At 36.6% G+C, this 16,963-nt stretch overlaps 1 protein-coding gene across 4 annotated transcripts in view; it reads right to left on the bottom strand.

Annotated features, from left to right (window-relative positions):
* Nucleotides 1-16,963, bottom strand: part of SCFD2 (sec1 family domain containing 2) — a 434,949-nt gene that overhangs the window by 337,201 nt on the left and 80,785 nt on the right. For 3 of the 4 annotated variants that reach the window (XM_072748999.1, XM_026016506.2, XM_026016507.2), the window contains exon 3: nucleotides 10,632-10,759. The exons of the other annotated variant lie outside the window; for it this stretch is intronic. In XM_072748999.1, the coding sequence (XP_072605100.1) occupies nucleotides 10,632-10,759 (128 nt within the window). The remainder of the gene's footprint in view (nucleotides 1-10,631; nucleotides 10,760-16,963) is intronic. 4 annotated transcript variants of the gene reach the window in all.

Raw genomic sequence — 16,963 nt, 5'->3', positions numbered from 1 at the left:
GAGGGAGAAGCAGGCTCCATGCACCGGGAGCCCGATGTGGGATTCGATCACGGGTCTCCAGGATCGCGCCCTGGGCCAAAGGCAGGCGTCAAACCACTGCGCCACCCAGGGATCCCTAGACCATTACTTCTATCTCTACTACCATAGACCATTTTTTACATGCTTTTGGGCTTCATATAAATGAAGTTATACATATGTATTCTTTTGGGTCTAGCTTTTGCTCAACATTATCCAGAATTAAAAAAAAAAAAAACATTATCCAGAATTTCAATCATTTTTTATAACTGTGCTTTATTGCTCTATATGACTATACCAGTTTCTTTATCTCTTCTGCTTTGAAGGACACTTAGATTTTACAGTTCGGGGCCATTACAAATAATGATGCTATGAACATTCTATTACATGTCTTTTGGTGGCCATAAGCACTCATTTCTATTATATGCCCACGTTTGCTGGGTGGGTGTATACTTAGCTTTAGTTGATACTGTCAGTTTTCCATGATTGTATCGATATTTTCACACATTTTAAATTTGATTAAATTTTACAATTTAACATAATTTTAAAACTGTACATGTAGTGTTTAAAATGAAACACTACTGTATCACTAAGTTTCCTTCTGGTATTTTATGTTGGGGAACCAAAACACTAATAAGAATGAGAGAAAAGAATCACAATGGAAACTACATTGCCATATGATTAGTATGAATCTTTATTTTATTGTTCTCATAATATTTTTACAGATTTATTTACTTACTTTCTGACCTAGTTACATAGAAAAAGGCCTGGAAAGCAACATACTAATTTAGGAACAAAGATTACATTGAAGAGCAAGATGGTGGGAAGGGAGGATATACTTTTGCTTTTTATTTCATATACATTATGATTTGAATTTTCTAGAAGCATGTGCTAGTATTATTTTTTAAATAGTCTCGATTCTGAAATAAAATCATGCCTGTCTCAGGTACAATAAACAGATTTGTACAATGGATGAAGCATTGTCTTTCAACAGATTATTAAAGAAATAGAAGAGTAATAATAATGGCCTGCTTCCCACTTCTATTGAGGTCAAAGGGCAAAGACATATGGTTAACGGGCAGGTGGAGAGATTTAAGTCAGAAATGAGAAAAAAACTTCACCATCGCGATGACTATTAGACACTGAAACAAGTTATTAAAGGAGGAAGAGGGGAGATGTTATAAATCTTCTCCCGTAGGGATCTGAAGGGCAGTATACACAGCCATCTGTACAGTGAAACCTGGATAAAGTCCAGCTGGGAATTGATGTATATTTTTATAACACCATATATACTGAAGGTGTCCCGGGATATCCTTTAAATTGTGTATGTTTCTCGTTACACAAATTTTGAGCTCTACAGCATTACAAAGGTAGGCTAAGAAACTAATGTGAAAAGTGCATTTTAATTATACAAATCAACTCAATCAAATGGTTCCAAAATTCAGAAGTTTATTGTAAACGTTTTCAAGATAGCATGCACTAAAGTGTAACTGCTGAAAGACCAGGGGTCACAAATAGAAAATAAATAGTTCTCCCTGAAAATTATACAAAACACTGAAATATAAAACCACCAGAAACATTTAAGGTTTGGTTTTCCTTGGAAATTTAGCCTTCCTGAGGTTAAACATTGCATCAATATTTATAAACTCAAGAGAGAACGTGGAAGGGAACAGATATATTATCCTTTATCTAGAGGGTTGTATCCCAGCCTGCCAGGGAAGGAGCATTTCCTTGGTGGGTCTGCTCTGATGTGGAGTGGAATTTCTACTTTTAGGGGAGCCTCCAGGTAAAGAAACTTCCACCCGGTAGCCACGGGCTTCTCATCATATCATTCTCTTGAGGTTTTTTGTTTTTTTTTTTCTCTTGAGTTTTTAAACTCCTAGCCCATATTCTCATGTTGAAGATCTCTAATGTTGAAGAAACACAAAAATGAGTAAGAAGAGGAAGAGGCAGATGAGGAAAAAAGAAGAGAAAAAAGATGTACCAATTTAAGTTAAAAATATAGAGCCAGAAGGTAAATGGCTGAAGAAGGGATGTTGGAAATTCAGATTCCCATTTTGCAGATGAGGAAAACAGAGAAACAGAGGCAACTGAAGTTCTGTTTCAGGTGATGAAGTGTAAGAGAGAAGATCTCTTTACTGACCTTAGAGATTTCTGGCATTATTAATTATTAATTCAATGAAAACTCTTTCTGTTTCTCTAGATCCTCTAATTTCATACCCTTAAATAGAGATATTCTTTATGGCTCTGCCCTCAGCCCTTCTTGTCAACCATTCTACCTTCTAGCTCTAGTTGATCAATCTCATATTTTCTTTAGAAATTCACTACTTAGGTTTGAACATAATCACTAGGTAACTAAATCCCAAATCTCTACTTTCACTTCTGGAAACCATTACTCTAGCCACACATTTTCCAACCGAGATGATCAGGAACAAATCTTTCAAACAGAATAATTCCAACCCTACATGTGGTAGAGTACTCTTCACATGCAGTTGCACAATCATTGGTTTATAATGTGTCTTACCTGCCCAGGAGACAATAAATAATTCCATCATACTATACCCTACTTTTACAGAATGCCTTGAAATTTTACAGACACTATGTTTCATATAAGTCATTTCGTCTAATTATCATATTAGCAGATAATCTGCTAACTCATTTTGCAGAAACAGAAACAGATTCAGAAAAATTAAATGACTTATTCATGTGAAGACAAAATAATACTTCATACATTTCTTATCCCCTATAAGGACTTAAAATGTGCAGATAATAAATATCTTTTAAATGAATAAAAATTATTATCTACTACCTGTAGATCTGGATAACATCTAGGCAAAAACTTTCAGTGAGCTTTTTTCCCTCCTATTTTGACACCCAACTATGATTCCACTGATCTCTAGGAAATTGTGCCAATCTTATACCCCCAGGGAATGTGGAATTCTTTTAAATAATGGTTCTCGAAGATGTTCCACAGACCTCTGGGTTCCTGAGACACTATCAGGTAGTCAAAAAAGACAAAGTTATTTTCACAATAGTACTAGATGTTACTTGACTTTGTTACTGTGTAGTGTTGACAATGGTACAAAAACAATGGTGGGTAAAAGTGCTAGGGCCTTCCCACCAATACAGGCAGTGGTGCTGAATTACACAAGTAGTCAGTTTCACTTCAGAATGGTCATGATGAAACAGTAAATGTTAATTTTATCAAATCTCAACTCTTAAGAAAACATCAATATCCTGTGTAAAGAAATGGGAAATACACAAAAAGTACTTCTGGTACAACCTGAAGCATAGTGATTGGCTTGAGGAAAAGTACTGGTGCAATTAACTTGAGTTGTGAACTGAACTAGCCCCTATTTTCATGGCATACAATTTTTATTGGTAAAGACAAATGAAAAAATCTGGTTCTTTATACATTTTCCCAAAGAAAAGAATGAAGTGGGCCTGTCACTTCAAGGATAATGGTTTGTATTGTCAATAGCAAAAGTCAAGTTTTATGTGAAAATTATGATTTTTGGAAAACTTCTATCTGTCCCTGTATCTTTATATTCCAAATAATTACATTTTCTAATGATTTAATTGGGGTATCAACAGATACTTTTTTTATATTATAGAATAAGTGTCAACATATGGAAGATCTGTAAAATTTAGAGAACCAATACTTTCCAAGTGACTAATGCACATGGCATAAAATAATGTGTGTATAAAAGATCCATTTAAAGCCCAAGAGAGATCAACGGGTTTTAATGTAACACAGTATGGAAAATTCACTGATATACTTTCATATTCCACAATGTAATTAAATGTAAAAAATTGCCTCTTGTAAAATTGGTATATACCAAAGAAGAATATCTTTAATTTTCTGGAAAGGTATTAAAATAGTCCTCCATTTTCTAACTATGTATCTTTCTAAGGCCATTTTATTTTTATACACTTCATCCAAAATACTATATCATAACAGATTAAAGGAAGAAGCAAATATGAGAACACAGCTGTCTTCTATTAAACCAGACATTAGAGGTGCACAGAAAAGTAAAACAGTGCTACTCTACGCTATTTTGTTTTAGAAACGTTATTTTTCATAAAAATGTTATTCATTTCACATGCACTGTTTGCTGTATTTTTATATTAATAAATAAATATTTTTTAAGAACTGTCCCTGCTTGAATTTCTAATGCAATATTATCTACCTATCAGAGAGTCAATAGATATAAACCACATAAACAAAAGCTTGTGGGGTCCTCAATAATTTTTAAGAACTGAAAGGGGTTCTAAGACCAAAAAGTTAAAGAACTAGCATTCTAAATCAATGTCACTCTTGGATTCCAAAACAGAGTGAAAGAAAAGAACAATTCATTTAACAAGTATATAACAAATACCAACTGATAGTATTAATTTTAAAATGTACTTATTGATTTCGTGAACATTTATGGATATAGAGTAAGTTCAAGGTCTGGTGTTATGTGTGGAGAATACTAAGAATAGACAAGAGTTCTCGGCCCCAACTACTCAGGGTCTGCTAGTAACTGCTGCAACACCAATATGAACAAAAACAGTACCGACAGGAATATAAGATACTGTCTATTAGAGAGGATGGAAGGGGATAAGAGATATGATGGAGAAAGTGTTAGATAAGATAAAGCCAGGAGACTGAATGAATATTCCAGGGGTTTGGGGGTGGGGAGATAGAAGTAGGCTTTAAGGGCAGTCCCGGTGCCTTAGCGGTTTAGCGCCGCCTCCAGCCCAAGGTGTGATCCTGGAGACCCAAAATCAAGTCCCGTGTCAGGCCCCCTGCGTGGAGCCTGCTCTCCCTCTACCTGTGTCTCTGCCTCTCTCTCTCTTCTCTGTATCTCCCATGAATAAATAAATAAAAATCTTAAAAAAAAAAAAAGTAGGCTTTAAGATCAGTAGTAATCATTAACTGAATGTCTATGTATAAGGCACCACAGGAGATGCAAAAATACCTACAGTCTTCTAGGAAACCAGAACTAAGGAACAGAAGGCATAAAATAATTATCAGAAAGAGAAAGATAATCAAGGATGGCCTCTCAGTAGAATTCTTCCAAATATTTCAAGAAGAACAAATACCTATTCTTCTCAAGCTGTTCCAAAAAACAAAAATGAAAGGAAAACTTCCAAACTCACTCTATCAGGCTGGATAAAAAAGCAAGACCCACTGATATGCTCTCTGCAAGAGACTCATTTTAGACCCAAAGACATCTCCAGATCGAGATGCAAAAATTCTCACCAAGATACAAGCTAATAATATCCAACAGTACAATAAAAGGATTATTCACCACAACCAAGTAGGATTTATTCCTGGGCTACAAAGGTGGTTCAGCATCTGCAAATCAATCAATGCAATACACCACATTAATAAAAGAAAGGACAAGAACCATATGATCCTCTCAATAGATGATGAAAAAGCATTTGACAAAATACAGCATCTTTTCTTCATTAAAACTCTTCACAGTATAGGGATAGAAAGAACATACCTTATTATCATAAAAGCCATACATGAAAAAACCCACAGTGAATATCATCCTCAATGGAGAAAAACTGAGACCTTTTACTCTAAGGTCAGGAACACAACAGGGATGTCCACTCTCACCGCTGTTATTAAACTTACTACTAGAAGTCCCAGCCTCAGCAACCTAGGAACCTGTGACTGAAACTCAAGATGCCTGAGCCTGAGAATGAAGCACTCCTCAGCTGGGCTGGCTCCCCTGGGGAGGTAAGCCCATGAAGCTGCTTCTGCCTGGGTGGGAGAGGTGCAGAGAGGACAGCCCTGCCGCTGCTGGGGTGCAGTAGTGCTGCCCTGACCCTCAAACAGAAGGGAAGTCCACAGGAGGCTCCTTCCCTGCCAGCCTTGCCATCTTCCTCTAGCAATGGAGCCAGCAGGAGAGCAGAAATGCGGTCTGCAGAGTCCCAGCCATAGCCTTACAGAGTGGAAGGGTGAGGTTAGATCTGAGAGACAATAACTTCACAACTGACACAGGCATCCTGGAAAAGAAACTTCACTTTTCTTGGGTCTCATTTCTCCTTGTCTGTGAAATGGGAATTTAAAAATGTACCAAATTTATAAGATCGTGGAAAGGATTGCATGAAATTAACGATGCAAAACTCTGTTAGAGTAAAATCAAATTCCCTTCCCCACGCTCCAAATTGTGGTAACAGCTTCTATATGGAGACAAGGAAGTGTGAGAGTTCATAATCAGCGTGTGTCCTATGAGGCATCCAGATTTTCTCATCCTTGAAAAATTACCATATATCACATGTATGCGGATTTTATTGGGTTTTAACCTATCCTTTTCGCAGTTTGACAATTCCCTCACACACACACACTCACACACACAGTTGTATATACACACATGCTCCCCTTAATCCCAGATTTTAAAAAATCCTCCAAAATGAAGACAAAAGATACAAATGTAATAAAAATGTAGTTGTTATCCAGTTGATCCAGTTGGATGAACTCAAGCACCAGTAAAGGAAACAGAGTATTCTCAATGATGTTGAAAAGTATATATTGAGTAAAACTGTAGAGTGTTTTGACTTATTGCTGTTTTTTTAAAGCCAGTATTATGAAGTGGTAAAAGAGGAGATGATAGTAAATGTGGCACTGGTGGGAAGCAAAAAATCACTAATCTCATTTGGAGCTTCATTAGAAGCATAGAATCCAAAAAAGAGGTGACAACCAAGACAGCATTCTTCAGCTCTAGACATTACATTTTAGGAGGGACATTAACGACTAGGACTCTGTCTGTAGCTCCAAACTAGAGGCGATTGCAATGGTCAAGGTGGAAAAGGCTTGTCTTTTCACAAATGGTTGAAAGAACTCATCCCATTAATAGTACATATATGAAGCAGACACTACAGTGCCCAGAACTCGGAGAGTAAGACATATCTCCATGTAATGGATCAGATTATCATCTGGAAATGTAGCTCAAAAGATCTTTCTATAGAAGTGATGAGAGAAGCTTAGAAATCCCAAGTACAAGCAAGGTGATTTGGGGGTGGGGGTGAACAGACTCCCCCAAGGTACAAGGGACAAGGTAACAATGTGATCGTACCTAAGCTGAAAATGGGAAAACTATTTGGAATTCTGCATAAGGGAAGAACACATCATCAAAAAAGGAGATACTCAGCATGAAGACTAGAAAAGGACAAGTGAATTGGAAAAAAATGAGTAAGCATATTTCCCAGAAAGAAAGGGGGACATTACTGAACTCGGTTCACTTGCTTTGACTTCCCTCTCGTCAAACTACCTTCATACAACCTGGTTTCCCATGTAGATTCATTCTCCCAGACTTCTGCTTCGACGCCCATAGCATACCAATCCCAGTCTGCTTCATCAGGACCTTCACTCTGCTCAGAGCTTTCTTTCTCCTTCCATATTCCAGGAAATAGATATTTTCCCTATTTTTGTGAATAGAGAAATGGAAGTTTGGCTCTTTGGTGACAGAACCAGACATAGCTGGCTTTGCACCCCATCACAATCACAGAACACACATGCACATGAGTCTAGAGGTGAATGCTGCAAAGAAGTTAAGAAGGATGAGAACTGAGAAAAAAAAAACTTGTATTTAGTGGTCTGGCAGACTTTTCAGTAAAAAAGTGTCAGAAGTCAGACTGCACTAGATTAATAAGTAAGGAAATAATGAAGAAACGGGGTATCAGGCAAAGAATACTTTCTCAAGAAATCTGGCCTACAAAAGAAAGAATGAGGTCATTGGGATCTGTTTTCCTTCAGCTCCAATATGATCTTCCTGCCACCCATTAAACACTGGACAGTTTGTCCACTCTGCAGAGAGCAATAGGACAAATTGGTGAAGACCCTCCAACCACAGAAGTACTCCAGAGAAACAGAATCTGTGTAAAATGTCGGAATTCAGACAGGCATCTTGTACTTATTTCTTTTGTAAATGGACATTTTGAATCCAAACAAACGGCTTTCTCAGAGTCTATTTCTTTTGTACTTTCAAGATACATTTTTCATCTTGAAAGCCAGTGGGGAAAATGCAATTCAGTTTACAACGTTTTAAAAATCACTTTTCTGGAACACATATATTTAGCTAACTGAGAATTTAATAACAAGCTCTTGGAAAGATGGCATATGTTTATATGTAAAATGATAAAATGAATTTTCTTTGTTTTAGTAATTAAACTTTTTTCCTTTCACAGAATGTTAATTTCTATTGGTATTCAAATGTTTTAATATGAGTTTACCTTGTACTGAGAAATTTTATATTTAAAATCTGAGGTTTCAATTAGAGGTCCATCTCAGTGAATTTAGGTATAAGAGAATCCTCAATCTCAAATTAAAATTTGCTTAATGTCCCAAAAGTTCTAGAAGCCTCTGTCACAGAAAAATTTATACTTCAGAAGAATTACAGTAGGGATTGGGAGAATGGTACATAGTTTAAAGCATATTTCATAGTTTTGAATGGTGCTAGAAAATGCATTCCAGCCAGCTAAGACACCAGAGTATGATTTTTTTTTATGATAAGCTATATGATAAGGAATTTTCAAATACCAATGTTTTATTATGTTTAAACTCCAGATCTTTTTCTTACTGTTCATGGTTATATATCTGTTAGTATATGAAAATGAGACACACCAGAAATTCTGACTAGTGATATGAAACAGAAACGGGGAGCCGCACTGTTCAGCTTTTACCAAATTATAGTTGACACATGGATAAAGTGTGATTTGGGCCAATGTTTTCAGTTCTTCTTACAATCAAAGTTTGCTAACAACTGTCTGTATCTTTTCTACTTTTTTCTCCCCCATGTCTGGAGTTTTGGAATAATGCAACTCATTACATCTGAGGCTTTTTCCTCCCCTTTGGTCAACGAAAACTCAAACTTTAAGTTTGAATTCCTCATAGGGTTGCCAGTCTTTTTAAAAAATTTATTGCTGGCTTTGATATTATTTAAAAGATACAGTCCTTTAGAAGAGTAAAGTATGTTGATCTTTCAAGAGTCCTATATTGAGCAATCAAAATTGACTTAGGCTCTATGATAGCATCATAAGGTTACATCATTGAAATGCAATATAAATCAACCTTATCACCAAAACCTTTGTGCAATCCTACTTTTCTTGATTCACAATATGAACCTGTTCTTGTTTCAACATGATCATGGATAAGGAACTCTATACAGTAAACACACTTATCAATGTGTATCTAGACTTGAGGACAGAAAAAGGGAGAGAGAAGGGGGGGAGGGAAGGAGGGCAGGGAGAATTAATAGTTAAACTCCAGGATAGTCTCAAAGAAGCACTTTCTTTCTACTCCAAAACAACACATAGGATTTCTGGCATTGGTTATATGGAAATAGGATGATTTTATAAATAAAGTATACTCTCTCACATCAGAATGTCTAAATGTGAATTGTAGTCCTACCCCTTATCAGCTAAATGGCAACTTAATTTTTCTCAATACCAGTTTCCTTCTCTGAAAAATGGGATATTAATGGTCCTTATTTTGCAGAATTACTCTAAGGATTAAATGAGATTAACACATGGAAAGAGATGAAAACCTGACTCAATAAATGCTAGTTACTTTTACTTTTCTATCATCATTATGCTCCTTAAAGCCCTTGTATATAGTCACCTTACACACTCAGAGTCATGATATTTTTTTATCATGATCCTATAACTTTTTCCCCTTCTATATTCACCCATTCTTTTACTTTTAAAATTTCATTCTTCTATTTCATCTTGATAGTTTGATTTTTATACTTATAAATAATCAAGAACTTGGGCTACAAATCTCAGCAAAGAAAAACTTTCCCATCCAGTAAGATGGTAAGAGAAAATTTTTATTTTTAAAGAAATAAACTTCTGAAAGTTTCAGAATTAAATTCTACCTATTAACCAGATTCAAGTCCATATTTAAATATTTCCATGTTAAGAAAACTATTTAATTTTAAAAATAAGTAAAACATCAGATTCCTTTTCTAAAACCAAAACACGAGTCCTCTGATTTTTTTCAGCCAAAAGAAAAAAAGCCATTTAAAACTCAAATTCTATTGCAGCCAGATTCTTCTAATACTGAAGACAAAAGTGAAAGTGGAAAAAAAAAAGCCTGAGAAATGAGAAAGATGTAGTATGTAACACCCTGGTTAAAGAAGAGACAGCACTTGTGTGAGTAGACAATTAGCAGACTACGCTAAGAGTGAAGGGCCGGGTCAGAACATGTCTGTCCACTCAATTGTTTTGTCAGCACAATAGTTGACTCAAGTCAAACTAATGAAAGACCCTTCATATCCACAATAAGTAGGTGGGGGCAAGGAGCGGAGTAGGAATGGAACAGAATGAAGAGGAGGTGGTCCAGCCGAATTTTGATAGCTCCAGATCAAATAAAAAAACTAAATATGTTACTCTTTGTAAGCAAGGAGTTCCCAAAGTTGAGTCTAAGAAAGGAGGGTCACTCCTGAACCCTGAGGGCTGTGTGTCCATACTCCTTGCCTACTCTCTCAACAGCTTACAAATGTCTTCAATACTTTCACTGAGATGACATAATGGCCAGACTGGCCCATAGTTTAGAGAAGCTTAAGTCAAGTTCCCCAGAGCCTGTGATCACTGTCTGTCCTAGAAGAGGATATACTTACCCATACTCATTTTGATTGGCAGGTTTTCTCTGCTTGCTGCTTCCACTAGATGTCTCCGGACTTCCATCACTGCCTCTTTATGCTTGGTGCTCAGTAAGGCTTCCCACAGAGCTTTGGCAGCTGTGTCACTGCAATAAAACCACAAAAGAGCTTTAGAATAAATTTCTACTGGATAACGAAAAGAGTTGAAAGCAAAACAATTTCTTAAATATCCTTTCTGAGAACTAATGTAACCTTTCCTACTGATAGGCTTTAAGTCTTAGGATTAAATAAAGAATATCTAATCCATTTTAATCAGTGCAAAATTTTGAGAAATTAAGGAGATAAGAAAATCAAGCCCTCCTCCCAGAAACGGGGAAGAAAAGCTACATTGTGCTATGAGAAGTATTAGAAAAGTGTATGATAAATTGCTTTGAGGATTTTCATTTAAAAATATTTCAGACTATAATTCAACATTGCTAGAGTAACATATAAATGGTTTGTAAGCCAAAATTAAAAACATGTCTAAAAATGATTTAGCAGTGATTATAAGCATATCAGTTTGAGAGAGCATACTTGTCTGGGAAACACAAAGCAAACAGCAATGAGCATTCCTGTTCCAAAACTACTCAATAGAATTCCTAATGAATGGGTTTTCTACTGAATGAAAGTCAGGAATTAGGCAAAGCAACCATGGCCTTAAGCAGCCCACTTTGGGCCTTAGGTTGTAAGGATGGCACTTCTGAAGCCTTCACAATTAACCGTTGATCCAGCACGAAGCGCTGCATTATGCAAGGTTTCATCTGGGCTCACTTTTCCAACAGCCCTCTGTCTCACCCACCATGCCATGTTCAAATTATAAATGAGTACAGTGTTCCTTCCGGAAGATCTCTGCATGTAGCCAAGTATACACATTTGTGGTAACGCTTTAAAAACCGAGTATAAAAAAACAAAGATGACAACTGTCCCTTTCTAAGGACATTTTCCCTCCACTTAAAGCCCCACTAACACCTCCTACTATCCAGTTTGCAAGAGTTTGAAAATGAATGCATTTTTTTTTAATTTAGTTTTAAAAGTTCTATCTAATACGACATTAATTTAGCTTAAAAGTTATACCTAATAAGGTATACCTTTCAAGTTTGAATTTCATTTAGAATAATGGAATAATGTGTTTCAGCAATGAATTTTATATCTGGCACAAAATAATCTTTCATTAAGTAGTACTATTTTTATTACCATCTATTTTTTTCTGAGTGAATTAACATCACTGCTCAACATGTTCTACTTATTTTGCTCTGAACAAAACTGTCATCATTAGAACTCAGCATCTAATATTCTAGGTTTAAATGAAATGAACTGATAACTATATGCCAAGTGTTCTTCTCAGTTGGTTGCCATAGAGCTAAAAATGATGCATAAGCTCTCAATGACAGAGCCCAAAAGAAGAGGCAGAAAAATAATTGCCCCAAAATGTGATAAGAGGCATATCCATGCTTCCTTGGATTTTTCTGATAGCGCAGACCAAGGGCTCTAATCCTGGCTAGGAAGGCAGGGACTCAGAATGATTTCCACTGGAAATGATGAGCAAGTATAGAGATGTGTAAGCTCTCAAAGCAGCGAAGGCAAAAAATTGTAACTCAGTCTAGGAGGGAAAACAGTATAGTCTTCAAGGAGGATATAAAATCTTGTGCACAAAATAAGAGGAAGAATGTCATTTCAGTACAAAGTCCTATGCACATGGAACTAAGGAGTATTGTTTTGCTCCATGCCAGGATGCAAGAAGACAGGCAATAGAAATAAGGGCAAAGGGGAAAGAAGGAGCGACTCTACGTAGGGCCCTGCCCTCCCTGCCAAGGCTTATCATTCTGTAGGTGACAGGAAACCAAGGACTATGCAATGGCTTTCACATTCTGAAAAGAGCAGCATAGCTTAGCAGTAATGAAAATGGTCTTTATCATCACTCAAAACTAGATCAATTTCATATGGGTCTTTGGGAAAGCTACATAATTTCCCCAAAACTCTGAAGACAATAAAGAACCACAATAAAGACAATAAAGAAGTAATCTGAGCAGGGGAGGTATACTTCCAGATTTCCAAACTTATGGTCCATAATTGTGCCCTACTTTTGTTCTCCAAAGCACTTCTCCCCAAACCACAGGGATTTCTCACATATTCTTGACTCTACACACAACTTCTAGAGTAGACCTTCACTGCCCTCCTCTTTTCTGTGAGAGCAAGCATTTTGCTAATACAGAGTGTCTCCAAAATCACAGTGGGTTATGTAATACTGTGGTTGCCCCATTAGATTACTGTAGTGGTTAAAATGTGGGCTTTGGGGTCAGATGAAATCTGGGTTCAAATTCTGACCATTCTTCCCTTCACCCATAGCAACTGAACAGCCTCTCTGATCTTCCTCAGACACTCCAAGTACAGGCACCTCTTCCCCTCCTTTGCCAGGAATGCTCTTCCTCTACATGTATCCCTCTCTCTCCTCCAGTGTCTGCTGAAACGTTGCCTTATCAGAGAGGTCCCCCTGGCTATCCTGTATAAAGAAGTAACAACAGCCCATTCCAGCACCTTACCTTCTCCTCTTTCCTGGGCTTCACTGTTCTATATAATCTTTAATACCATCTGACTGATCATAGGTTTCCAAGTTGATCTATTGTTGTCTACCTCCCTCACAGAAGGTAAGGTCCTTCCACGAAAGTTTGTTTTACTCATTGCTAAGTCCTGACTCCCTAGAATAGTACCAGGGCCCTGGTAAGTATACCCAACAAATACTGAAAAAGTAAATGAATAATGCTTGCTAGTTGTATAACCTTGCACACGTAACTAACTCTGTTTTCCTCCATTTTCCCATGGGTGAGACAGAGGGAACAGCAGTGATTACCTCACAGGGCTGTTGTAAGGGTTAACTGTGATAATGCATACAAAGCACTTTCCTGATTCACAAAAAATGTAAGTAGATATGTTTGTTGTGATGGCTGTGACTCATGGCTATGAATGATATTGTCTCAAAATTCAATGTGTTCAAAGGATTGTAATATATTCAGGTACTTTCACTTAATTACACTGAGCAGTGTTTCTCATACAATCCTGATTTCCTTATATTCCCTAACATCACTTAGGGCTTGTACTCTCTGGCTCTTTTCTGTTGAAACATTTTACAAGAAATACATAAGGTTTCCATGATCTCTAACACTGATGCAGAGTCAGGGCATGTTTCCTTGAAAATTATTTTGTGACTATAAACAATTCTGATTGTCTAGATATGTGTGACAGTTCCTAATGTTTCTTCCTGAACAACACAGTTTCCTAAACACATCAAACTGACCCACACATCATCCACAATCATTTTAAGTTTACCAAGTTAACACACATGAACTAATTCTGGCTCTCTGAATGACTGGCTCTAAAGAAGATCCAACTGTACTTACTGGCAGGTCTGCTGTATCCTGCACGCATTTCTTCTCCAAGTCACACTGTTACTGTTGTGTGGTGGTTTACACGCTTACCCCTATATCAGCATCTGAGTTGAGTGTGGGAGTTCATCACTGCCTTTCTCTAGTGGGGCTCATAAGAGTGATCCAATAGACATTGGACACTATTGAAACTTCACATGAAATCAATTCCAGATGTCAAATTTTATAAGTCAGAAGAAGTTAATTTAAATCCACACACTATAATCGTTAACAGTGTATTTAATTCAATTATTTATCCTTTCCAACTGTGCAAATTTTCTGTTTTCCTGATGAGGGAATAAGCAATATACAGAGTGCTATCGCAACAGGGCCAGTGTAATAGAGTGGTAGTAGGCAGTACTGTAGAAGCATGCATTCTGGAGCCAAACAATAAAGGGTCTGGTTCTGTACTCATTAGCTCAGGAGAGTTACCTAACCTCTCTGTACTTGTTTCCTCCTCTGTTAAGTCGGGGATGATAATCATACATAGTCAGCAAATTACTACGAAAATTGACTGTGCTAATATGTCTAGGGCACCTATAACAATGCCTGGCACATACTAAGTACTCCATAGACATCGCAGTAGCTGCAGCAGTGGTAGTAGTAAGAAAAAAAATCAAAGGTCAAAATTTTCTCATAAGACATTGAAGGAAGCCTGTTTTGGAACTATATTACTCTTTTCCAAATATTTGCATACATGTGTGGATAAACACTCCCAGGAGCTTCATTTTGTAACATAAAAAGGTCAACAATACATAATGCTGAATTCATAATGATACAAACTGAATCAGCCACAGAAAACCTTCAGGGAACAAAAGCCACAGTAGAACAATCCAGACCAGATTAGTTAGCCTGGCCTCGTGGCAAGGATGGTACAGTTCCGCCTGGGGCAAAGATACTTGAGAATCTATACAACAGGCCCCTCCCTCAGAGGATCACCTAGAGGATCCTGCTAAGACTAGGTCTACTGATCACACAGAACTGCAAAACTCACTCCAGGGCTAGGGAAAAATAGTATATAGAATTCAAGATTGTTTTCTCATGATTATTTAGTCTTTCAATTTTAATTTTTTTCTTTTTCCTCTTCAACTAATTTATCAACTCTTTATGTCTTTTAATTTTTGTTTTTACACTTACATTCTATCCTTTCATTGTATTTAATTTTTGTATATATATTGTGTAAATATATATACATACATGTGTATATATCATATATACATACATGTTTTTCACATATCTGAAACATATATATGTCTATACATATATGTGTGTATGTATATATGTGTATATGTATACACATACATGTGTTTTTCTTTTTTTTTACAATTTTGGGATGTAGTTTCTTCTAACAGACCAAAATACACCCAGAACCAAATGTATTGCTCTATTCTGTTCACCTGTCTGATATTCTTCTTTTCTTTTTTAAAATTTTATTATTTTATCTCTTCTGATTTGTTTAGTATATAATTCTCTAGAATCCTTGTTGTTGTTTTAGTATTTTGTTCTCTCATTCATCTATTCTTCCCTCAACAGAATGACAAGACAGAAAAATTCCCCTGAAAAAAGAGAACAAGAAGCAGTACTGACTGCCAAGGACCTAATCAGAATGGATATATGTAGGATGACAGAACTAGAGTTCAGCATAATGATTACATACTACTTGGGCTTGAAAAAAAAAGCATGGGGACACTAGAGAATCCCTTACCGGAGACATAAAAGAACTTAAAACCTAATCAGGTTGAAATAAAAAAGGCTATTAATGAGATGCAATCAAAAATGGAGGCTCTTGGGCACCTGGGTGACTCAGTGGTTGAATATCTGCCTTTGGCTCAGGTTGTGATCCCAGGGTCCTGGGATCAAGTTCCACATCGGGCTCCCCAAAGGGAGCCTGCTTCTACCTATGCCTGTGTCTCTGCCTCTCTGTGTCTCTCATGAATGAATGAATAAATAAATAAATAAATAACTTTTTTTAATGGAGGCGAACTGCTAGGGATAAATGAGACAGAAAAGACAATTAATGATAGAGAAGACAAAATGATGGAGAATAAAGAAGCTGGGGAAAAAGAGAGATAAACCACTACAGGATCACAAGGGGAGAATTCAAGAGATAAGTAATATCATAAAGTGAAACAATATTAGAATAATTGGGATCCCAGAAGAAGAGGAAACAGGGGTGGGAGGGTAGAGTAGAAGGTATACTGGAGAAAATTATAGCTGAAAATATCCCCAAATTGGAGAAGTAAACAAGCATTCAACAGGAGGCACAGAGAACCCCCCCCCCCAAAGTCAATACAAATAGATCACCACTTCAATATATAATAGTTAAGCTTACAAATTTCAGAAACAAAGAGAAAATCCTGAAAGCAGCTCAGGGATAAGAGGTCCTTAACCTATAAAGGTAGAAACATAAGACTGGCAACAGACCTATCCAAGAGACCTGTCAGGCCAAGAAAGGACTCATATGATATATTCAGGGTGCTAAATGAGAAAAATATGCAGCCAAGAATACTTTATCCAGGAAAGCTGTCATTCATAAAGAAGGAGAGATAAAGAGCTTCCAGGACAAAAAGAAAACAAAATAATTTGTGATCACTAAACTAGCCCTGCAAGAACTATTAAAGGGGATGCTTTAGGGGAATAGACATCCCGAAAGTAACAGACCATAAAAGAAAGGAGACAATATACAGAAAGAGTGAATTTATAGGTAATACAATGGCACTAAGTTTATATCTTTCAATAGTTACTCAAATGTAAAAGTGCAAAATGCTCTAATCAAAAGACATCTGCAAATCAATCAATGCAATACACCACATTAATAAAAGAAAGGACAAGAACCATATGATTCTCTCAATAGATGATGAAAAAGCATTTGACAAAATATAGCATCCTTTC

This window comes from Vulpes vulpes, chromosome 2 (genome assembly GCF_048418805.1).
Source record: "Vulpes vulpes isolate BD-2025 chromosome 2, VulVul3, whole genome shotgun sequence".
Taxonomy (NCBI): domain Eukaryota; kingdom Metazoa; phylum Chordata; class Mammalia; order Carnivora; family Canidae; genus Vulpes; species Vulpes vulpes.
The sequence above is the reverse complement of the archived record's forward strand: the minus strand, read 5'-3'. Positions and strand labels throughout refer to the sequence as shown.